Source organism: Tachypleus tridentatus, chromosome 6 (genome assembly GCF_004210375.1).
Source record: "Tachypleus tridentatus isolate NWPU-2018 chromosome 6, ASM421037v1, whole genome shotgun sequence".
In the NCBI taxonomy this organism is placed as follows: domain Eukaryota; kingdom Metazoa; phylum Arthropoda; class Merostomata; order Xiphosura; family Limulidae; genus Tachypleus; species Tachypleus tridentatus.
In genome coordinates, this window is record NC_134830.1 from 30,531,661 (window position 1) to 30,556,280 (window position 24,620).

Consider the following 24,620-nt stretch of genomic DNA (forward strand, 5'->3'; position numbering starts at 1 on the left):
ACAGTTATCCAACACACTTATGTCATTGTTTTTAAAAGTTTCCAGAAATTGCTTTAACAAGTTTAGTGAGAAATACATTTCCATTCCATAAAATTGTTAAATGGCAGTTGCTGTTAACTTGTTGCCTTTACTTTTAAACTACAAGTTTTATACCTGAACCTTGGGATTTCTGAATTGTTTGCTTATCTAATTGTATGAAAGGTGCTTGTTCAGTTTGAAAATATTTACTTTCTTTGTGTGCAATTATTCAGGAAATTTTCAATCTTAAAATACTACTTTCATTAGAGCACATGTACTGTTTCAGTAAATTTACTTTTAGAATTAAATAGTTCTGTAGCTTGAGAAAGTTTATTTCTAAACTACAGTGGAACCCCTCTAAGTGGCCACCCCCTCAGATTTGGTCACCCCTTAAAGGTGGTCATTCAGTCACAGTTCCTTTTTTATTTACATAATCCCTAATTATGTACAGTGGAACCCCTCTAATCAGGCCAGTTTGTCTCAGTCCTGAAGGTGGCTGTTTTAGAGGGGTTCCATTGTATTATTAATAATCTTACAATTTGAAACTGGGATCTAACAGTGTAGTAATTAAAGATGCAGAGAATAAAACAAACACTTAAGTAAAGAAAGTAGAGGTTTAATTGTTTTATTCAACTTTATTTGATGAAGAATCTTAAAACTAACTTTTGATATACTAGTTAGTTTGTTCTAGCACTGCTTTTATAGAAAATTTGTACTAATAGTGTAATTTATTGAAGTTTTATTTTCAGTTGATCCAAGTTCTTTTTTTGAGCGTTCATAAATGTTCATTTTGTCAATCATTAAAATTCAGTGCATTACTGTTCTTGAAAACTTCATTCTCAGTTGCTTCTTGTCTGAATATTTTCGTCATCATCGTTGAAAGTTTTAAAGTAATTTATCATAACATATAGTTTACAATAATTCTTTGGTTTGGGAAAGTTGATCACTTAATTAAAAAGTTGCATTTCACTTCTCTTCTTCCTTCTTATCATGATTAAAAATGCCTTTGGTTTTGTGTATTTGATTTTCAATTAAATTTAATTTCTTTTTTATCACTTGTATATTATTGTTATGTATAGTTCTGTTTAATAAGCATTTAGATCAACAGTTTTCATTTTATGTAGAAAAGGGAAAAAGGAAGTTTTCAAAAAAAGGTAAAATGAAGGTAAGAAGAAACATTTGTACTGCTCAGCATTAAAAATGTAGGAATTGTATTATATTAATTTATACCAATATAAACTAATTATGAAACTTAATTGCACATGTATATATATTGCACTGTATTGCATATGTGTGCAATCAAAAAGAATGGTTCTTTGTGGAATGGGTTAAAGTTTGTATATTGATAGTATTAGACATTTATTTCTAATAGCTTCTTATTATTTATGTAGTTTCTACATTGAACACTTACCTAAACAAAATATGTATTTGTGAGTTAGATAATTTAAAACAATTATTTTTACATTTATTTAAAGCTCTTATTGTGAATTCATTTAATTATAACATTTATTTGTGGAGTATTTATGTGGAACCGGTTGCATACGTATATCTGCATTATGTGAATTACAGTTTTAAAATTAATTAATTTTAATTCTACTGAGCAGATATTATTCACTTTCTTTTGTTTACTCTTAGCAGCTTTATTGCACTGGATGTTTTGAGTCATCTTGTCAGATTCATACTTGTTAATATGAAAATGTAACACAAGTGATTTATTAGTTTTCATTAATTATTTTAAAGATAAACACTAAATGTTTAATTTGAATGTAGCTTACATAATGACAAATTAGATTTTAGCTTGTAGAACTGAAGTAAAATCTAAAAAAATTGACCATGTGAGCTGATTCTCAGACTTAAGTCTTTAAAAATAAAATATTTACCAAAAGTCCTAGCACCAAGCCATTTTAACTTCTTATGTTTTCATTGATGGAGATACTAGTATGATGTACAGTGTAAAATAGTTAGTCCTAATATATAACATGGCCTAAAGATAGTGTGTACAGCACACATTCCAGTAGACAGTATATGTAGGTTCGTGATATGATGTAATAAAATGAGTAGTTCTAAGTTCAGTTATTGATTACTTATTTGGATGAAAATCACACACTTGAAGTGTAAAATTAGTATTTATTTTTTTTCATTATCAAAAGCTGTGACTTAAACTTCCTGTTAAATAAATTTGATGTTTCAAATCTATCCTCATGGTTTCATCCCCTGTGGGACAGTGGTAAGTCTTTGGATTTATAATACTAAAATCAGGGGTGGACACAACAGACAGCTCAATGTGGTTTTGTAAGAGTTGAAATTTGTTTACATTTTTATATTTGTTCCAGCTACAAACAAAGTTAAAATATTTCACTAGGTTAAATGGCATTATTTTAAAGAACTAAATTAATTTTTAATTTTCACAAAGTGCAACATATTTAGTATTTGTATTTTCTAAAAGATAGAAATTTCATCTTACTTTACTGTTCAATGTTGTTATTATAATGTATATCTATATTTTATAATTGCCATAATACAAAATTGCTCAATTATTAAAAAAACAACAACAACATACAATTTGTTTATTAATAGAATGTTTCTCTATCAAATATTTGTCTTGAATTTAATTGAATATCAGAATTTATAATTTTGGAAATAAAAATTGTTATATTCCCCTACTCAGAAAATTCTTATAAATTATCAATAAACTTTTAACATCATTTTACCCTACCATCAGTTATACAGAAAAAAAACAAAATTAAAACATACCTTCACCCTCAAACTATTTTCACCCACATGTTCCTCATTCTAGAAAAGATGTTCATGTTAGCAATGTTCATTTAAAAGTGTGGTCATAGTTAATGCTGTACATATGTTAAAATAGTCATAATAATGAGATTACATTGTTTTTGAAAGTTTTCAGAAATTGCTTTGACTTTTTAAGGACTTTAATGATTCTGGCATTTAGTGAGAAGTAAATTTCCAAATCATGAAAATTAGTTTTAAAACAATTTTAAGTTTTTCTGTTTTATTTTTGCAATTATAAAGCACAAAGCTGGGTATTATAACTCTGCAAACACCCAATAATTTTTATAAACTGATACAACCTGTGCTGTAATATCTCTCAGAACTTTTATTTCAATACGTGCATCAAACGATAAAATGCAGATTTTGTTCACATGTATGGCTTTATTTGCTGCTGAAAACTAATTAATTAAATAATGTTGATGAAATAGTTTTGTAAATGTAAGGTTTCAGAATGATATAAAATATTTTATGAAAGTAAATAGTTTGTCAGCAAAGCTGTAATTGTTGTATACCAACAGTATTTAGTGCACAATTTATTTGAATTAAATGTTTGAATGCAACTGATTTCTTATCTGTAGAAATAAGTTGATGTGAGTGTAATTTCACTGATGAAGGGTGATTAAATATACCATTTGTAATAAAACATAATTTTATAAAATTAAGGTAAAATTACCTTTGTGTGAAAACGGAACAATATAATAAGCGTTATAATACTTGCATAAAACTGTCCTGTTACCATAAATTTTTTGAACACTTATTTATTACCATCATTTTAATGAAAATTAAATGTCTCTATATTGAACATTACATAAAAGGCGTGAAACTTTGTAGTATTCTAGTAATTCTTTATAAATGTTATGCTATAAAGAGAATAAATTGAAAACTTTATGAAGAAATAAATTATAGATATACAGTGTAAATAATAAGTTTAGTAAGACTATACAGTATTAATATATATTTTAGAGACTTGATGTTTATTTATGTAAGAAGTAGATATGTACTATTATAAAAATAAAAAAGTGCATACATTATTACCATAGTATAACTATGCAAACATAAAACTGCTGTATATATTGTCTTATTCTGTACAAAACGTAAAACTGAACTTGTTGTATTTGGTAACAAAACTACATCATAGAATACTTGTCTTGAAGTGTGCAGTAAGAAACTGGTATACATCAGGTGTTCCCAAACATTTTAGTTTGATGGCCTTTAAGTTCTTAGACAATGGTTGAGGACACATTACCTACTTACTTAATAGAAATTTAAAATATGATCACTGAGATATGTGTAATTGTTCATTGAAAGAAAAATATTTCAAGTATAAATAATGCTGTGGAATCTACTTTTTACAGTAAATAAAATTCTCGCTTGAAATATCTTGTCCAGTCTTGTGTATATTTTTTAAAGAGAATATATCTAGATGTACTGAGGTCCTCTTCTGAGACTGTCTTGTGACCACAGTTTGGGAAATACATTTATTATAGTGCTTGCAGTATATAAAGGATGATATAATTCACCATGGCACATGAAACGTTGCTATAATGGTAGACATTACTCTTGTATATTCAGTGATAGAAATATGATTGTACATTACTCTCTGAGGTTTGTGTAATGCTAAGAATATGCTTTGCTCATGATTTTCACAGTATTAAAATTGATAAACATCACTCTTCAAGGTGCTAATGATAAATCATGATATATTTCATTCATCATGGTGTAAGCACCATTAAAATACAAAGTATATTACTCATAGTGATGTATGCGACATTTAAATTATGTTATGTTTATAAAGATATGTAAATTATATCCGCTTGGTGTCGCTAGGTTTGCACAGATCAGCTGATTACGACGCCATTTCCCGATTGCAGATATCTTCATTTGTGTATTAGCTACGCGGTTTTAGGTGAAGTGCGATTTTTTCGTTTGGCGGATTTCAGAATGAATGACCTGAAGGAGCAACGACTTGCTGTGAAATTTTGTGTTAAACTTGGAAAATCTGCGACTGAAACTTTTGCTATGCTTAACACGGCTTACGGTGATGTTGCTATGAAGCGTACGGCATGTTTCAAATGGCATGAACGTTTTAAGGATGGTCGACAGTCCATTGAAGATGATGAGCGCCCTGGACGTCCTTCCACGTCAACTGACGACCCACACGTCGACAAAATCAACACCCTGGTGCGGGCAAATCGACGTCTGACTGTTAGGGAGCTTGCTGAAGAGTTTGGGATATCAGTTGGATCTTGTTACGAGATTTTGACCGAAAAATTGAAGATGCACCGTGTTGCTGCGAAAATTGTGCCTCAGAACTCGTGCGTTTTTGGCCAAACACTCGATCACTGTTCTTCCCCACCCTCCCTACTCACCTGACCTTGCTCCTTGCGATGTTTTCTTGTTCCCCAAACTCAATATACCCTTGAAAGGAAGAAGATTTGAGACGATTCCCGAGATTAAGGCAAATGCGACGAAGGAGCTGGAGGACATTACAAAAGAAGCATACCAGGACTGTTTCAACAAGTGGAAACACCGTTGGGATAAGTGTGTGCGTTGGGGAGGAGAGTACCTTGAAGGGGTCCCAGACCTGTAACTTCTAAATAAAGTACATTTTGTTTTATGACGTCAGTCCTCGTATTTTTTGAACAGCCTTCGTATAGCATAAATAGTGATAGTATACATGTAACATGCAAGAATTTTTAATGTTTGTACAACTGTTATCTAATAATTTACTGAGTCAAATCCAAAGTATATGTATTTTTGTTCATAATTTAGTGTAATTACCAACCATTTTTTATAGTATTTATTAATATTTTTATAATGATGAACTTGCATAAATTAATGATTTATGAATGGAAGTGTCTTTGCTAGAACAGAAACCATTATGTAGAGACTACACTTTATTTTGTTATTTTTATACTGTTCTTTTTGAATAATTCACGTCTTTACCAGTTAGGCTTGATGTTTGAAACAAGTAAGCTTTCTTGTACAGACAGTAAACAAATCCTATTGCTTTTTTATTCAGGAATTCCCCTTGCTGTTTCCATTTATGCAAGGTGGAACTTTACCCTTTAGCATGGGATTCAGTCAACAGCAGCTTCATCGACCTCCAACAGTAGGAGCAACACCAGCACTAAACACAGTTGAACCTCTGCCTGGTACAGTTTCAAATGTCAGGTAGTTATTATTTAGACTCTGTTTCTGTTTCTACCCAATTTTGTGATTAAAATTAGCAGAAACTATTAATGAAGGGGTAACAAAAAAGTTCTTTAATTTTTTTAAAATAGTATATTATAGGAAAGGGATTATGGTTAATATGAGGAAATGTGCATAGCAAGACTAGTTAGGTCAAACTTGTTCTGTTTTAGCCAAAGCTACTTCATGGGCTATCTATGCTTTGTCTGTCATGCAAATGTTAACATGTATTTTAGTTACAAGTACATAAATTTGGTGACAATATGTTCAAAATGTGTCTAGTCAATATAGTTGTGTTCATGATGTTGTGATCCTTTTTTGTCACCTGATTGTTACTAATACTGTAGCTTATTTATGGTACCCAACTGCAGAATGCTGATATGATAGTAAACTATTCCTATAATTGAACTTGTTTACTGTATGCTGATGTTGTAGTTTGAGTTGTTAAAAGGTTATTTACTAGCAACCACTGGTGAGTTAACCATTTAGCTCATGTGACAGGTTTCTCTTTCAACTTTGTGATGAGGAAATATATTACAAAAAATAAATTACAGCATTAATATAACGTTTTAAAAATTCTGAAGTTTGTTTGTATGTTATGTTCAAAAAACGTGTATACACATATACGTAAACATGTAATTTGTAATGACAGCCATGTTTAGTGAACATTGTTATATATCAGAGAACTGTAGGTATTCAGGGGAAATCAATACCAGTATGTTGTTACCTTATGAGTATCGACAAAGATAAATAGATAATATTTGAATTACCGTCATGGTTATATCACGTACCCATGTTTCTTAAAATTTTGGGGTCTGTGTGCTTTGATTAGTTTGTAAAAGTATTAAAGAATTTCTTATATCTAAAATTCAGTCATCAAACACAAGTTGTTCAAGTGATTAAAATATATATAGTTAGAAACAAAATGTTCATCTGTTGGTTTACATGTCTGATGTCTTAGTAATCAGATTAAGTAAGTGTCTTGTTTAATACTGCTAGGGAGCATACGCTTCAAAATGTCTTGTGAGGGTATCATGTGCTTGCATATTTGAATAAAAATTAACTAAAACTATTTAGTTTTTGTGACAGCGTAGTTATGTATAACTGTGATAATAGGCTTCATCTCATCTACTATGTAAGTGATATTTGGCAACCATAGCTACACATATTCACTCATATCAAGGAATTTCAGTACATACAAGTGAAAATGAAAAGAGAAGAGATTCAGTATAAAACATTTATTCAATATCAGGTAAACATGTTGTGTATAGAACATGTCATTAACTTGTTTATTATTGCTTCACACTAGCATGCTGTTACTACGTGCGTTTCAGGCTAGTGTTTTGAGATATCACTAAAGTAAAGCACAATTGTTACACTGTTATTGTTGATGACTATGTGATATGTGCCACTAGAATATCTGATTTGACCTAAACGTGATGTGGTTTTCTGTAACTTCACCATTCCATGTTTATCAGTGTTCATAAAATGTATGTAAAAGATTCTTAGCAGAAAACATGCTTGTTGTTTCACAAGTATTGTAGGAGGTGTTAGATTTGACACCATATGGCATCCTCAGTAGAAACTGTGGCTTCAGTTGTATTGTTTGATAATACAACTATTTGTGTAAAGATTAGTATGAATGTGCTTTTCTTGAAACCTACAATTATATGCTTTAATTATATTGGTTGGAAATGGCAGTTCCAGGAAATGGTTTTGTATTTCACCCAAGAGATCTGGAAGAAAATTTACTTATTCATTGAACAAAATATAGCTTTACTGTGCATGTATTGTATGATTTTTTGTTATGGTTTAACTAAGAATAGATGCTGATACCCAATTATTATAATAATAGTTATAATTTAGAATTGTACTTTCTCTTTCCTCTCTAAAATTTGTAATATTATAGTATTTAAAACAAAGTTTTACTTCCTGTATTTTTCCTGTTATGCATTAATTTTATTGTGAATTACATATATTTTCTTAACCATTACTTACATAAAACTTCATCAAACTTAATATTCAGTCACTCAGTTCATTAACTCTTGGATGGTATTAGTAATTATTTTTCTTTTATTGTTCATTTTGTAGGATAAAAATTACTTTTCATGATAGAATAAATATAGCTTTTTAGTGAAGGGTTGATTGGATAAGATTTGAACTTCATATCTAATTTATCTTTGAATGATCCAGTAAAGTTTTGCCAAATAATCAACAGCAAATTTAATTATTCACATATTATAACTAGAGCTTTCTATAACATATGCTGAGATCCATAATAATTCCTTCACATAGTAGGTTTGAGAAGCTATATGGACTGTAACTAAGGCTTTTTCAGGTCCTCAGTATAGAAGTCAAAACATTATCCCTTTCTCATTCAACATGCAGTTGTAAGCTATTAAGGTTCTCAAACCTATTATGTTTACTTTGTCTAAAGTCCCACTGAAATATTACCCTAGCATTTTTCAGTCCTATGTAACACTAACAACTATATTCGTTTTTATAATTTAAAACATTGATGCCACTTTTTAGTTTCACAGTGTCAGATACTTATTATTAAAACTGTTTATATTAATATTTAATTTGTTTTCACTGTCGCATAATATTTTCTGAAGTTTAAAAGTACAATTTCTGAATTTCCTTAAGTTTTTATCAATTATTTTTACTGTAGTTTATACAGTGATAAAATATCTATGAAGTGGTTTTATACTTGTGTATTTTACTGTTCATCCAATCAGTTTTTGAGAATCCACACAAGAAATTGCAACCTCTGGCCTTTTTTTCTAGAATCTGTTATAATCTTTCAGTTTGAAGAATCACTTTTAATATCTAGTTAATGCTCCATAGCTTATTTCTGTACTTCAAATATACCTACATGGTCTGTATGGAATCTGAACCTTATTTTTAACATTTTCTTTATCGTATTTTTACAAGCTGTGGTCCAGTTTTATCAATAAAATGTCAATATTCTTTTTTAAGTACTAATTTACTTTTGTTTTACTCATAAAATAATACTCTAATGGTTTAAAGTGTAACAAATCCTTTATTTTACTCTAAGAATAATTTATATTTTTCTCTCATTTCTTGTAGCTTTAACAGCCTTGATTTTATTACAATGCATATTACTTCTTACATGTCTTGAATGTACTGGCATGTATCTGTTTTCTTCTCATTTACTGTTCCTACTTCTTTGTCTAGTGCTTTAAATTCCTGCTTAGACATTTGAAATCTTTGTGCTTACGTTCAGGAACTCTGCTGTACAAATATATTAGCTCTGGTATATTTGTAGCTTTTTTGTTTAAGAATGTAAAGTTTTGAGGGTATATGAAATACTGATTGCTGCATTTTAATACATTACCATTGTATTAAATTGTTTGTTTTATAAGAATGCTGAATCCTGCTTTTGTATCTAATTATTTGTTTTTAAAATAAGTATTCTGTTTACAGTGGAAAACTTCATCAAGGGAATTCTGAGGTTCAAGCAGTTTCATCAGTGAATAATACTAATCAACACATCACTAATCAGTCTGGAGGTGCAAACATCCCGGCCTCTCAGGTTTGTCCAGTTTGATGAGGCTAATGAGGAAATATCCTTCAAAATTTTAGATTAAAGGATATTAATTAGTATTCTGTATATCACTGTAAGCCATATATTCAGTATAGTGGTTTTTGTTAAGGGAATGGGACATGTATTAGCAGTGATTAATCTTCTAAAAATAAATAACAAGAATCAGAAAGTTGTACAGTAATCAACAGAAATATTTAGTTATGTAAGTGACTAACTAAATTTATGCTTCATGCAAGTCGCCTAGAAATATTGTAACTTTATTGCATATACTAATGATATTTAAAAAAAAATTGGTAACTGAGAAGTTTAAAAACAATAAATGAATGTAACTGTTGTGTGGATAAAAATGTATCATTTTATATGTCTTTAATTAATGTTAATACTAAAGTTAGGTATTATTGATCAAAGAATATTGTTATCATTACTTAATGACCTGTAATCATCTTGTCTTATTAGTTAACTACATTACTATTATTATTCTAATCTTGCAACTAATCTACCTAACTAATTCCAATTAAATAATACCATCTTTTAGCTGCTAATATGCTATTACTATCTGAATTATAGTTGTACTTGGTATTTTCCCGTTAATGGAGACTACTAGTGTTGTCTTTACATTTTTCAGTAGTGGTTATCATGTTTTATTTATTTTAATACTTGATTTGTGCAAGGATTCTTAGCAAGGGGAATGTGGGATGTTTCTTAGTTTTCAGAGGTTCTGTGTGTATCAATTGAGATCTTAGGGTATTATTAGTGTTAAAAATTCCTGAATAGGTGGATTAAGCAAATTATCTGAATATGTTGTGATAGTTAGATCTTTCACATAAGTGGGTAAGTATCTGTGTGATTATGAAAGTTGTTTTCTGTTTATTTACTATTTTATTCATCTTCAAAGCATAAAGATGAACATATGTGATTTTTTAAAATCTGTTTTGAGTACTTGTACATCGTAGAATTTCTGTTTTTTTTTCATGTAAAGTTTATACTCTTACCATGGTTTCATGTAAAGTTGATACTCTTACCATGGTTTCATGTAAAGTTGATACTCTTACCATGGTTTCATGTAAAGTTGATACTCTTACCATGGTTTCATGTAAAGTTGATACTCTTACCATGGTTTCATGTAAAGTTGATACTCTTACCATGGTTTCATGTAAAGTTGATACTCTTACCATGGTTTCATGTAAAGTTGATACTCTTACCATGGTTTCATGTAAAGTTGATACTCTTACCATGGTTTCATGTAAAGTTGATACTCTTACCATGGTTTCATGTAAAGTTGATACTCTTACCATGGTTTCATGTAAAGTTGATACCTTACCATGGTTTCATGTAAAGTTGATACTCTTACCATGGTTTCATGTAAAGTTGATACTCTTACCATGGTTTCATGTAAAGTTGATACTCTTACCATGGTTTCATGTAAAGTTGATACTCTTACCATGGTTTCATGTAAAGTTGATACTCTTACCATGGTTTCATGTAAAGTTGATACTCTTACCATGGTTTCATGTAAAGTTGATACTCTTACCATGGTTTCATGTAAAGTTGAGAAGTGCACTAGTTTAACTTATCTTCCTGCTCACTCCAGTGATGAGGTTTCCCAAGATTTTGTGACTATTTTATATAGGAAAGAATTTTATTATGTAATTCTCTTCCATGACCATGTAATTGGTTGGTTGTTGAGTAACTGGACTAGAAAGACGTGGATTGCACAGACATGCCAAATTGCAAAGATGTGATCAATGTTTCTGAATCACCTTTTGCCTTAAGTTTCATTGCAGTCCTTTGAAAAAAATGGATTGCAGAGTGCAGGTGATAGGAGTGATCCTATTATCAGTTTATCTTTCTGTTAATAGAATGCAGAACCATGTTGAAAGTGAGTTTTTGGCTGTTGATTTTAATTCTGGTTTTTAAAATAATGTCACTAGGTTAGCTCTGTTGAAACTAACAAGGTTATCTAGTGGCTCAGTGTACTGTTGTTGATTGTATTATGTTAATTAAATGTTTATAATTCTGATCTTATGAAAATGTCCTACCATTTAGATATTATGCTATGTGTTATAGGTGAGGGACAGTAAGGTGAGTTCCTGCAACTTAAAATGAACCAAATAATTTTATTCTTCAGTAGTTTTGGCATTATATATTGTCAAAATGTAGTATTTTTGTGTTTGTATTTGACTTTAATGTGATGTTTAGTTTTTCTTTTCCTGTGGTCGTTTTACAGTTATTAAGAATTCGTCTTGTTTCTCTAAACTTTGAGATGCAGTTTTAAAATATTTTCTTGGAATAGAACTTGTTAATGTATGGTGTCTGTAACTAACAGCTGTTTTGGATTGTATGCTTGAGACATTTTTATTTGTATCTGATCTCATGAAATATTTTTTATTTCCTTTTGTGTATACACAGGCACCTAATCAATGAAGCAGAAGGGTAGACATGGATATCTAATAATTAATTGATTCTGAATTATAAGTTTAGTTGCTAAGGTTCAGATTCATGATTGAAATTAACAGGTATTCCTCTCAAAATGGCAGCATATTAACAGTCAACATAATGTTAGCATTCATATAAAAGCTACTTTAATTATAGATTATTAAAGTAATAATAATTTAATTAAATAACAAAGCATCAATAATGTAAGCCTTCACTAAATATTCTTGTCCTTTTTGGGATTATAGCTCTGTTTTATGATTTAAGTGGTTTAAATTTTTATGTTTAAAGTTGTGTGATATGTAATGGATTTCAATCGAGGTGTCTTATGAAAAATAAGAACAGGACTTGTTTTTCTTTAATCAGAGTAAAATTTATGTTTATTTTGTCAATATTTACAGGGAATTGGTTCTCCTGGACAGAACTTGTTCCATACTTCATTTAATATGGTGACTCAGAACATACAGTATTGTCCAGCAGATGGTATGAAACTATTTTAAAGTATTCTAATACAAAACCAAATTAAATGATGACTGTCTGTATAGAAGTAGAATATCTAAGTACTTTTTCTGTCTTTTCTTTTTGAGAAAATCTTTTTTTTTTTTCACTTTAAAATCTGCTGTTTAGGGCTAATTTTTAATAAAGTCCAGTAAATGCACTTTCATAGAAAATTCTTTAAAAGCTTCTAGGGTTATATTTTTTGTGAGTATTGTTTTTGTTTGTGTCATAAGTAGCTGATAGATATTTTTTTAAAATTTATTATTTCATTATAAAGTGGTTCAACTGTATGTCTGCAGACTTAACAATGCAAGAAAACAGGTTTTGATACCATGGTGGGCAGAGTACAGATAGCCCATTGAGAGCTTTGTGCTTAATTCAAAACAACAACAATTTCTTTATAAAATAAACATATTTAAATGTATTTGTATATCTTTTTACAAATGGTAAATTTATTTTAAATTTTATTTGCTAGTTGAAGCACTTGAAAGTTTATGACAATTTTGTAGTGTTTGCTCACTGTATTTTAATAATGCTTGGTGTAAAAAAAGTCTTAAAAACCATGATTAATAAATGAAGTTTAAGAGAATTTTAATTATAAAATAATAAAACCTTAGAAAATATTAACCATTTATAAATCAAGAAACCATGAATAAGTTTATAACATAAAAGCAAATTCATTTAAAACAAAATATTTATTTAAAGAACAGTACATGAAGATATATTTAAAAACTAAATATATCTTTATGTTTCTGCTTTCATATTTTTTTGTCACAGAATTAACTTAGAAAAACCTGATTAATTATTTTATTATCTGGCTTTGGAAATGAACTTTAAAATACATTTAAATGATGTTAATGCTATTCACAAAAATTATATTTGAGTGCAAATAAATTCAGGAAACAGTATTTGAAGACTTTTTCATCACAGGTTGTGTGTGTGTGTGTGTGTGTGTGTGTGTGTGTGTGTGTGTGTGTATTTACAGGTTCTATACATTTTAACACTTGTCACATGTCAGCCCAGCACTTTCTAGTACTGAGTTTAGCATGGCAAACAGATTGTCATTTCAGAAACCAGTAATTTAGGATTATTTTCATAGATATGATGAAATTTGTATGGATTATATTGTGGAGGTACCATACTTGGCATTTTGCCATCCTTTTTAATTTTTCTCTTCATGCATTACAAAAATGGCATATTTAATATGAGAATTGTAAAATAAATCATCTGTATTGTATTGTGCTTTTGATTCAACTTAAACATTGCATCTTTGGGCTTTATCATATTGTATCATAGTGTCACATAATATTGACACTAGTGAATCTTTTATATAAGATTCCAGAATCACCTTTTTGAAGATAATGATACTATTGTGCCCATTTTTCAGTGTTTCTCTGTCAAAGAAGTAATTAGTTGATAAATCTCCAGTTCAGCTGATCTGTTAAACTGATTAGGATATCTTTGAATAAGTTTGTTTCCTTCACCTGACCTGGACCCAGGGTTTAGCTTAATTGCTATCCATAAACCATCACATTCACAACTACATCCAGAGCATCTCAAGAATGCATCATTGCTACATCATTTTATTTTGCATTTAAATGTTAGCTTCTCGATATTGACTATCATGGTCTCTGGTCAGATCATGGGTCTGGTTCAGTGACCTAGACCTTGCAGATAGTACCAAGTGTCTTTTTTTTCTGTAATAAAATAGCCTAAACCTTTTGGGAATGATTCTTGTATTTGATATGCATCAAGATGCCAGGCAGGCTAGTGTGGCAGATGTTAAATCATTTCAGTTTTATAATTGTGATTAAAATCTTAAACAGAACAGAGGAAAAATATTTTTTCCTCATTTGTGGGACAGATGAGATGGTCGCATATTAGTTTGCATAACTTAGAACTACGTGTTACATTGATAGAGTTATTCAAAAAGTGATTGGGTTTAATGAAAGGATGTGAAATGCTCAGGTAAAGCAGGTTATAAGCTGAGGTTTATGATTTTATTTTAATTTATAATCACAATTTGTCAGTTTTCCTTGCCTTTACACACACCTATGTGTTTCATCTGGGGAAATGTGTAAGTAGTTATTCACCACCACTTTAGTTTTACCTTTGTTTGCAAGGGGTATTTCTATATTCTTCATTGACTACATTGAGCTGGTTGGTTTACTTTTCAGGTACGATTTAAGGCTAATGTGCAAAATAATTCAGTAGTTACTAAAATTTCACACACGTGACACTTCTGCATCTTGACTCACATTTAACTTCATGAAGTTTTTATTTCTTATACTAGTGTTGTAGAAAAAGAAAAAAAAAGTACATTGTATTTGCTGTATCCCATGTTGTATCATTCAATATTATTTTATAATGAAAAACTTATCTGGAGGTTAAGAACAGAAAAACAAATTGTAAGTTTCTGCATTTTTAACTGATAAATTGGTATTTGTTCTGTGTTTATTATAGTCTTTTTTTTAATTTATCTGTGTTCATGTTTTATTGGAAATGAGATTCATTAGAACTTTTTTCAGCAGCAGTGCAGTGTTACTTCTGTCTACTGATAGTATTTTTATATTTGTGCTTGACTTTACTGGTTACTATATCGAATTCATCACAGTATTTTGTGATGAAGGAAAGTTATGATATGATGCAGTTAGAGTTTTTAATAAAATATTTTTGGAATCATATAGGAAAACATTCTGATTTTATGTATGTAGAATTACTACACATGTTTGATAAATTTCAGCATCTAGATAAGATCTCAGTATGCATAAATATATTAATAGCAAATTTTCAACTTCCTAACTTTTGTTTTATTGCTTTTGTTAGGAGATAATCAGTATTGTGTCAGAGAACAACACCAGGTGAGCTGTATTTTGTTGTTGTTGTTGAGCTTGTATTGTGAATTAACATTTACAAAAACAAGAAGTTTAATGTCTTGTATGTGTTTGTAAATAATGTTTGTGTGAAATAATAATTCAGTTAAACATGTTTGTGTATTGTTAATTATATTTCTATAATTTTGTATCATTTAAACAACGGGAACACTTCTATTATTCTTTAAAGATCAGGAAGTCATTTAAACCTAAGATAACCAAAAAAGTCTAAATATTATAAGGCTTACAGTAAGCATCTCATTGTTGGCTCTTTTACTGTTAAATTTATAGATAAAAAAAAAACTCCTTTGAGTGCCAGAATAGATACACAAGAAAAACATAAAATTTGTTTTAATATTTCATTACTTGTATGATATAGCTAGTTGAAGCACCTGAAATTTTATGATAATTTTGCAAAGTTGTTCACTGTATATTAATAAGAATGTTTGGTAGCAAGAAAAGCCATAAAAATATGATTAATAAATGAAGTTTCGGAGAATTGTAATTGTACTTAGATACACAAGAAAAACCAAAAGACTTGTTTTAATATTTCATTACTTGTCTGAAACTGGGAAAAGTCCTAAATATGATAATACTGCAAACTACAGCAAAGGTTGTGAATATAAATTTGAATAAAGCTTAGTTGTAGATATAATTTCAGTTGTGTTATTAAAGCCATTGATTACACAGGCCTGCAATGGTTTTATCATCTTGAAATCTTTACATGTTCTGTGGTAATTCCTGTATACTGAATCAAAAAATGACACATTTTTTCTCTACCAGTAGAGATTGTTTTCAAAATATATGTACTTCTACATAAATTAATCATTTTTATTGGAATTGGGTCACATTATTCTTAAAATGTTGACAACCACTAGCTGTAGACTTCGGTAGACCAATCATAACGTGAGAGTTTTATCAGTTGTTCTACAACCCAGACATATGTTTATTCTGGTAAATGAAATAATAACTTGATCTAAATAAGAGAATTTTTCTTCCAAATTTGTAAAAAAAACACAAACAAATCTTATACAAAAAATATATTGTTTACAAGAAGTGTAGCTGAATTATGGAAAATCCATTATTGAAACCAAAATACCCTTTATCACTGATCAAACTAAAAGATTATATCTTGGTGGTTTTGTTACCTTTGGTTTAGCTCTGTGTAGAACTCAGTTTGCAAATGTGATTTTTTACATACCTTTCGTGCTTCTATTCAACTGTATCTTCATTAAGTTTGTAGAGTTTGACTTTTGAACAATCTTGCATCATTTCAGTGGCACACCTTATTATTTTAACTGATTTTAACTGGTAGCTTCTAGGGTCAAACTACAAAGAATTAGCTATAACACGTGTACTCCATATCAATCTAAAGCAAATTCATGTAATCCTTTTGATGGGGCTGCAGTAGGTCATGTTTGTCATTTTTCATATTTTTTAACAAGTCAAGTTGTACTGAAGAAATGGATGTTAATGATATGGTATTGTAATTATTCGTGTTGATTTGTACAGATGATATTCAATGTTATCAGGGTATAGCACATCTTTTATGTATGTGTTTCTACATTTAGTAGAGCTTGAAAATATATGCTACTATGCTAAGTATAATGTTAATTTTTTTCTATGTAACAGGAAGTTGCACTGATATAATAGAAAGGGATATTTTTCATACATTTATTAGTAGCTTGAATTTTAACATATTTTTTGGTTAGTCTCTACTTACACCTGAAAAATGAAAACTTTTTAACAGGATGTGTCAGAACAATGCACTTCCACTGCTTCAGAAAGTCATCCTTATTCTTATTCAGAAGGTGGTTGTCCATTTTCGTACCCTGTTTTGACCACTACCTGTTTTATTCCTGACATTAATGTCTGTTACATGCCCACTAATAATTATACAGAAACAGAACAGTCTTTACCCAATTCACACTCAGAACCTCTCCAACCTACTACACCTAATCCTTGCCTCTTGCAGGCCCTAAATCCTGTCTCTTTTCCAACCACCCAGCCTCTTGTCAGTCCCAGTGGACAACCTGTTAGTTATGTACCATATCAGATTTACCCAGCAGTTGGGCCTGGAATTGGAGAAAATACCTCTTTTCCAGTGAACTTAAATTCTGCTAAATCCCAGGACCCTTCAGGGAATGACTTGCCATTAAGTGGTAAGGACATATACAGTGTTATGAATTGCATGGTGTTTTTTTAAAATATACATAAGAATTGATTTCTGCAACTTAACCTTGTTATAAATTATCATTTCCTTTAATTATGTTGCACACCTCTAATCAGTATGAATACTGTCTTAGTGGTTATGGGTGCTGTGGTTTTTATTCAAAATTTTGGCAACTAAAACTACTGCACATTTGGGGTGCATCAACGTTTTTATTTGTACTTAAGTCATCATACAGAATCAAATTTATTATTGTGCTTCCACTATAAACCCAAAATAATGTATTAAATGTTCAGTGTTTTTAAGTAAAACTTATAAATAACTCATGCACAATTCTTGAAAACATAAATTATTGTATGGGCATCAGATCAGATTTTTTTCATTTGAGACCTTACAGTTAATGAAATAAATGAATTTGATATAAAATTAGAACTATATAAATTTTTGAAGTCAGCTTTAATTGTGAGTACTGAACACTTCTTTAACACATTAAGTTTTGATAAGAAAACATCATTTAGTTTTACATATTAAAATAGTAGCTCTATTTTCAGGAGGAAGTATGTGGTAAAATCTTAAACTGGAACATTAGTTTAATCCTTATGTAGAATCATTAACTGACCTGATGTTATCTTTAAAGTTCTTTTCTTGATGGATGCACTTTTAACATGTTCATTTGCCCTAAAATGGTTAAAAAAAATTTCAAATGAAGATAAATTTTAAAAATGCAATGAAACAAAACTGTAGATATTACAGCTGAACCCAGTTGTTTAAAAATGTTCATTTTAACATTATTGTAATGTTTGAAATTCATACTGTAAGGGCTTGCTGTAGAAATTAGATATTTAAGAAAACTATTTTGAACTAAAATTTACACACTTCAGGAAAGTTAAGAACAAAATGTGAAGGTTCTGTAAATAAATGTTTGTTGAAGGATGAACAAAATGTCATTGCATTCTGTATTACTTGCACTAAACATTCAATTGTGCATTTTCCATGTTAAATTTTTAAAAACATTAAATTTCTATGTATAATATAGGACACCAAAACAGCTCTGTTTTAGATTTATTAAAACGTTTTTATTATAAACTTGTTTGTTATTTTAAACATTAGAATAAGATATGGCTAAGTGGTTGGACTGTACCTGACTCTTGAGGATCCATGGTTTGCAACTTTGTTTTGCAAACACATTCTGTATTTTGAGACCATTAGTGCAATATAAGAGAAATTAAAAGTACATTTAAAATTCACAGGTTACATGAAACTGTATCTAAGTAAAACTACCATTAGCTGAAGCATAGCTAATGCTTCAAAGTGTAACTTTGTATGAATAATTTTAAGAAATCACTTGGAAAACTTTGATTTTTTTTATTTTTTAGTTAGAGGAAAGTGGTTATCAGACCAATGTAATTTAGAAATAAGCTGGTTAATGATACTGTTCACAGTACACTATTTACAGTACAGTAAATTAAACCTAGTAAGAGTTTTTAAAATAATGAACGAGTTTATGATGATATAGTGCATACATACATACATCAGACACTAAATATCTACTGTTTTCTTTCAGACCTTCCTACTGTCAGGTTCTTCTACAATTTAGGATGTGATGTAAGTACTTAGCTCTATATTTTGAAAATATTTATTTTTATTTTGAAATCACAACATTTTTTTGTTTTTTTATTAATTGTTGCACAACTTGAATAACAACAGAAATTAAGAATTAAAAGATTTAATTGTAATTAAAGTTGAATTCATCTGATGTAAAGTTTAGTTTTCCTTAACTGTAGTAAATGTTCTCAGGATGCATTGTCAGTTCTCTCTTAAGTTTCATAGCTGTTCAATAAAACAAAATGTAAATTTAATAATTTTACTTTATCCATTTGAAATTTAACTGGATTGTAAATTAACTATTTTCAAATCGTAACTAATTTTGTTTTATTAATAATATTATTACTCAAAGTAAACCTATCATTAGCTGAAACATAGCTAATGCTTCAAACTCTGATATTTAGAAAAAGGATGGAATAAACATTGAACAATAATAATAATCCACCACAATACCAGCTATCTTATGGATTGTTGTATAGATGAGGCTAATTAAAACTAAAAGAAGACATAAATAGCAGTTGTGTTCTTTTTCTTTTTTATTTTACTTTATTTTTTTACAGTATTATCGACAATCTGCAGGAGCACCATCTGGTGGCCAGTTGCCAATCTACCCCATGTGGACATGCAATGGTATTACTTACTATACTTTTGGTGTACCTCTTCCAACTGCTCCAATGACTGGGACAGAGAACTTTGGGTATTCAGTAGAAGGAACAAACATCAACCCTGTTGGAGTTAATGGTATATCTTGGAATTTCTAAATAAACAATTATGTATGCCAATTTTTTGTGGGACTGTATTATATAATGCATTTGGGAAACAGGCAGAGTTATCCTTTTTAAAGTTTCTGGTTTTATAGTGAAACTTTGAACAAAAATCAATATGAAAACAAATTTATTGGATAACTCAACTCTTATGGTTCTTGTATACAATGTTATAAGATCATTTCCTTAGTTTAACGTGGAGAAACAGTCAAGTCTGATTTAATTCTCTTTTTACTTCAAAGACATTTGAAAAATATTCTGTTGACAATATTAAACAGCTTAAGTTTCATTTGAATCATGTGGCGTGACTGAGGTGACATTGCAGATGAACAACAGTATGATCTGTGATAATTTATGAATTTCAATCTGCTCTGAAACAAAGTTCAACAAATATTTTTGCTGAATTACTTTTTCCCTTGTATTAAAATTTGTAGTCCATGCTTGTGAATATGACAAGAATTAATTTAAAAAAAAACGTTTTGAAAAGTGCAATAGGTTTATGTAATTCAATAAATATACATTTGTTTTCCCTACAGGTATGTATAGTAGTATTGTGCAACCAGTGCCTTCTGGGTTTGCTGGCCAATCAGTGATCTTTAGCAACCAAACACCATCCTTGCAAGCTGGGTATTTTTATCCTTTTCAGCCTCTTCCCTGTACCACCACCGCTGGATAGATAGACTATGTCCAAACATTCTTTAAAACATAATGTTTGGGAAGGGTAAAAATTCACTGTATACAGGGACTTAATTGTGTATAACTTATATTGCATTTGGCTCTGTTACTCATTTTCATCTCAATGATATGTTTCATCATTTATTTACAAGTTTATTAAAAGGCACCAAAATGTCCAGCCTTTCCAATGTGGCTGATCAAGCTGCTTTTTGTATACAGTTTACCTTATCAGAAGTAAATGGAAATCAGAATTTTAAATTTTTATATTGCAAACTGTCAGCACTCAACCACACAATTTATCATCAATCAAATGCCAACATCATTTATAGTCATGATTATTAAACAGATTTCAGTAACAGTATTGTTTCTTTTTATAGGCAGGAAAAAGTCATGTTACCTTGGTTTATTAACAGCAAAATATGATATATTTGTGACATTAGTAAAGAAATAATTTAACATTATTATTTTTTGGCTGTTTTTTGCAGTCTAATGATGTTGCTTTGGGACATCTCGGATATTTGTGGACGGTTTATGAAGACAAAACGAAAGGGGGGGAATCCCTGTTTAATACCTAATAAATAAACACATTCTACAAAAATAGGATAGCAGATAAATTTGAAATTGCAACAATAAACACAGTAAGTTCTTTAATTATGGTATTAATTCCTTTTGCATTAATCTTTATAATGTTTTTGGGTGGATGTCATTTGAAATAGTTTCAAAATAGTCTTGTATCTTGATGTCATATTGTTTTGACATTTAAATTTTTTATTCCAAATTTTAAAGGTGGGATCAGTGTAGAGAAAAAAATAAAATTACCAAATAAGCATTTTTATTCCTTGTTGCAATAGCTTACTGTTTTAAAAAAAACCATTTAAATCATAATAAACATTTGTATCTGACAAACTTGCTAAATAGACACTAGTTTTAAAGAACAGGAATAAAAGTTCTGTTGATTAAAGGTATTAGCTGCTGAAATTTAGAACTCTGGCTTTGTGACCAAATACTGAAGCAGATTAGTTGTATTAGAATTGATAATATATATATTAGCTTATAATCAATGAAAATAAGGATATATTTTTAAGATAACATTTTTAGGTATGTATTAATATTTATTTTGTTTTGTACTTCAGATTGCTTGTTAATAGTAAGTTCTGAATGACATAATAACTTCTCTATAAAGTATGTTGTGATGTAGAATAATCTTTGGCAAATCATATTGAATAAAGGTTTTGAAAAACTATTTGACACCATTCCATTGATTAGGGGTTGATTTTGCAAACTGATTGGAAGTTTTTACTTTCTTCACAACTTTACAAGTTATTGGTCATTGTTTTTATCTTTTAATGTCACATATTTTGAGTATGAGTTATGAAAATGTCACAGCTTTGGTAAAAACTATATGCTTCTAAACAAACAGCAGTATGAAAATAGAAGGAAGAATTTAATAAGGCAAAACTGTAGGTGACTAAGAAACCACATTTAAAAAGTGTAGTGTAATATAACTTAGATTTTGTGAAATGTGCAGTGATGTATATTTTGCTTTCTAAAGTTATTGTAGACTGTTTATGTATAGTTTTTATTATGTCTATTTGTTGTCATTTTATTGTTAGTTGTTTTAATAATGTCCAAAAATTATAATTTCTTAAGTTGTATATATTATTATAGTAAGCAAGTTAAATAGAGGTGAAGGAGACATACTTTGAAATATTTAAATGATAAATGTTTTTCAAAATGTAAACTATGGGTTTTAGTACCGTAAGTTTTGTAAGTTGAGTTCTATAGGTAAAGACACCTGTATGATTTTTTGTTCTACATTATTTCGGCTAAACGAAGCTATGTTATTGTGCAATTTTCTTATATATTTACTGGTAGAGATTGTTTTCAGTGCTTTATCTTATGTTGATGCAAGAGAGTTAAGTTGACAAATTCATCTGCTGTCACTTAATTGAATAATAAATTGTTGTTGTTAAAAAAAACAAAACTAAATAAGTAAAAGAAATGATGGAAATAAATTATCAAGACTTGGGTGATAAAATCATGTTTGTTTACTCAAGTTAATATTCAAAATGAAAATGAGACGTTTAGTTTTCAAGCCTTTTAAAAGGAGTTGAATTATTAGCAATTAAACTTTTATATGCATCTTACAACCACTGTTTATCAACTTGCAACATTTGGAGGAAGTATTGAAAACAATATTATGGCGTAACGAAGAATATAAATTATTTATTTAGACAAAAGACTGTCAAATGTTATATTTTTGTAATAAAAGAAATAAATTATTTAAGTGTATAAGATTTTCTTGTCTGTTTTTTTTTTTGCTAATAATTTTTAGAAATTTATACTGGTTAGTTAGAAATTAAAATTCCTTTTACGTATTTATTTATGAAGCGCTCAAAATAATAAAAAAACAAACAGAAGTGAGTGAATAAATAGATTCAATTGGTTTATTAAACGTACTTTAAAATCCAAATTTTGTATTAAAAACTTATTACACCTGATGAACAAAAATTAAACATGTACTCATGGGTTTGGGGGAATGTCTAAAATTTTAATGTAAATTGACGAAATACATTCGTTGACGAATCTCCATTAAGGTTTTACCCGTTTTGTAATTTTTCATTTGGAAGATAAGACTTGGGCCTGGCATGGCCTAGTGTGTTAAGGGTCGATTCGAGGGTCGCGGGTTCAAATCCCGGTCGCGCCAAACATGCTCGCCCTTTCAGCCGTGGGGGCGTTATAATGTGACAGTCAATCCCACTATTCGTTGGTAAAAGAGTAGCCCAAGAGTCGGCGGTGGGTGGTAATGACTAGCTGCCTTCCCTCTAGTCTTACACTGCTGAATTAGGGACGGCTAGCGCAGATAACCCTCGAGTAGCTTTGCGCAAAATTAAAAAATCAATCAATCAATCAGGTAAGACTTTTATCATCTCGATTGGCATCCATTGGCTCCACAGTAAGTGTATGCTTGCCGACCCCAAAAGTAGGGTTTCGATAGCGATGGTGGGAATGGCATAGTTAACTCATTGTGTAACTTTGCGCCTAACAAGAACCGAACCAACGTTATGTTCTCCGTAAGATACTTTTAGAATGAACATTCCACCAAAATTATATCACCGACTAATGTAATGTAACAATAACTTTATCAAATTAGACAAACATAGCTAACAGTTGTGAATCAAGTTAGTGCCGAGTAAACCTACCGCCGAGTCTTGTTTAATTCTTCGAGTGCAATAATAAATAATATAACTACCTATAGAAGATCACGTTTTCCTCACTCGACTCGTCAGCTTTGAAATCACGTTTTATAATGAACGACGGCAGTAACAACGTGTGTGTACAGTAACAAACATTTAGTTCATGACCTTTTGGAAATGAACATATTGTAACTTAGCAAACTGCCGTCGTTCTACTTGTTTATTATTAAACTTCTGTTTCCGTCGAATGAATCTGTTCCAGAGTTGTATCATGGAGCCAAACTGCGCCTCTTGTGGCGTTTACGAATGTAAACTTATCTGATCCAAACCCTTCATGATTTAAAGAGTGGCTGTTTTGAGAACATTGGTCTCCGAAATGTTCCAGTGTTTAATGCTAGTGATAGGAGTGAGCTCGTCACTAGGGTTTTATGTTGGTAGCAGGCATTTTGCCAAGGTAGAAAACTTGGAAGTGCAGTGCTGCTACAGTAAAACCTTCATGTAAAATCTGTTGTTGCATTGATTTATGTACCATGCGCTTAGTATTACTTGGCTGAGTTACCTTGTTACTGCAATATCAATTACACAATCGTTAAAGACACATTTAAGTTTCAAAGTTTACTTTCACGAGTACAAACGTATATTATCCAAAGACTGAAGTTCATATTGGTGCACAAGTGATGCATATGCTGTGAAGCTACAAAGTTAGGTTATTAACATGATAATAACAAAATGAATTAAAACTCTTTCCTCAAATTCTTTTAAAACTGTTTTCGTAATAACAAGATTTGCATACTAGTGTTCCTTTTGAAAAAAAAGTGGTTACGAAGTTTTGTA

At 29.9% G+C, this 24,620-nt stretch overlaps 1 protein-coding gene across 3 annotated transcripts in view; it reads left to right on the plus strand.

The window, feature by feature from the left end:
• The window catches only part of LOC143252176 (uncharacterized), a 58,363-nt gene extending 35,485 nt beyond the window's left edge, over positions 1–22,878 (plus strand). For all 3 annotated transcript variants that reach the window (XM_076503915.1, XM_076503917.1, XM_076503916.1), the window contains exons 15-23: positions 1,143–1,183; positions 5,834–5,985; positions 9,451–9,559; positions 12,406–12,487; positions 15,329–15,363; positions 17,126–17,537; positions 19,110–19,150; positions 19,711–19,891; positions 20,451–22,878. In XM_076503915.1, the coding sequence (XP_076360030.1) occupies positions 1,143–1,183; positions 5,834–5,985; positions 9,451–9,559; positions 12,406–12,487; positions 15,329–15,363; positions 17,126–17,537; positions 19,110–19,150; positions 19,711–19,891; positions 20,451–20,590 (1,193 nt within the window). In that variant the 3' untranslated portion in view covers positions 20,591–22,878. The remainder of the gene's footprint in view (positions 1–1,142; positions 1,184–5,833; positions 5,986–9,450; positions 9,560–12,405; positions 12,488–15,328; positions 15,364–17,125; positions 17,538–19,109; positions 19,151–19,710; positions 19,892–20,450) is intronic.
• The last annotated feature ends 1,742 nt before the right edge of the window (positions 22,879–24,620 follow it).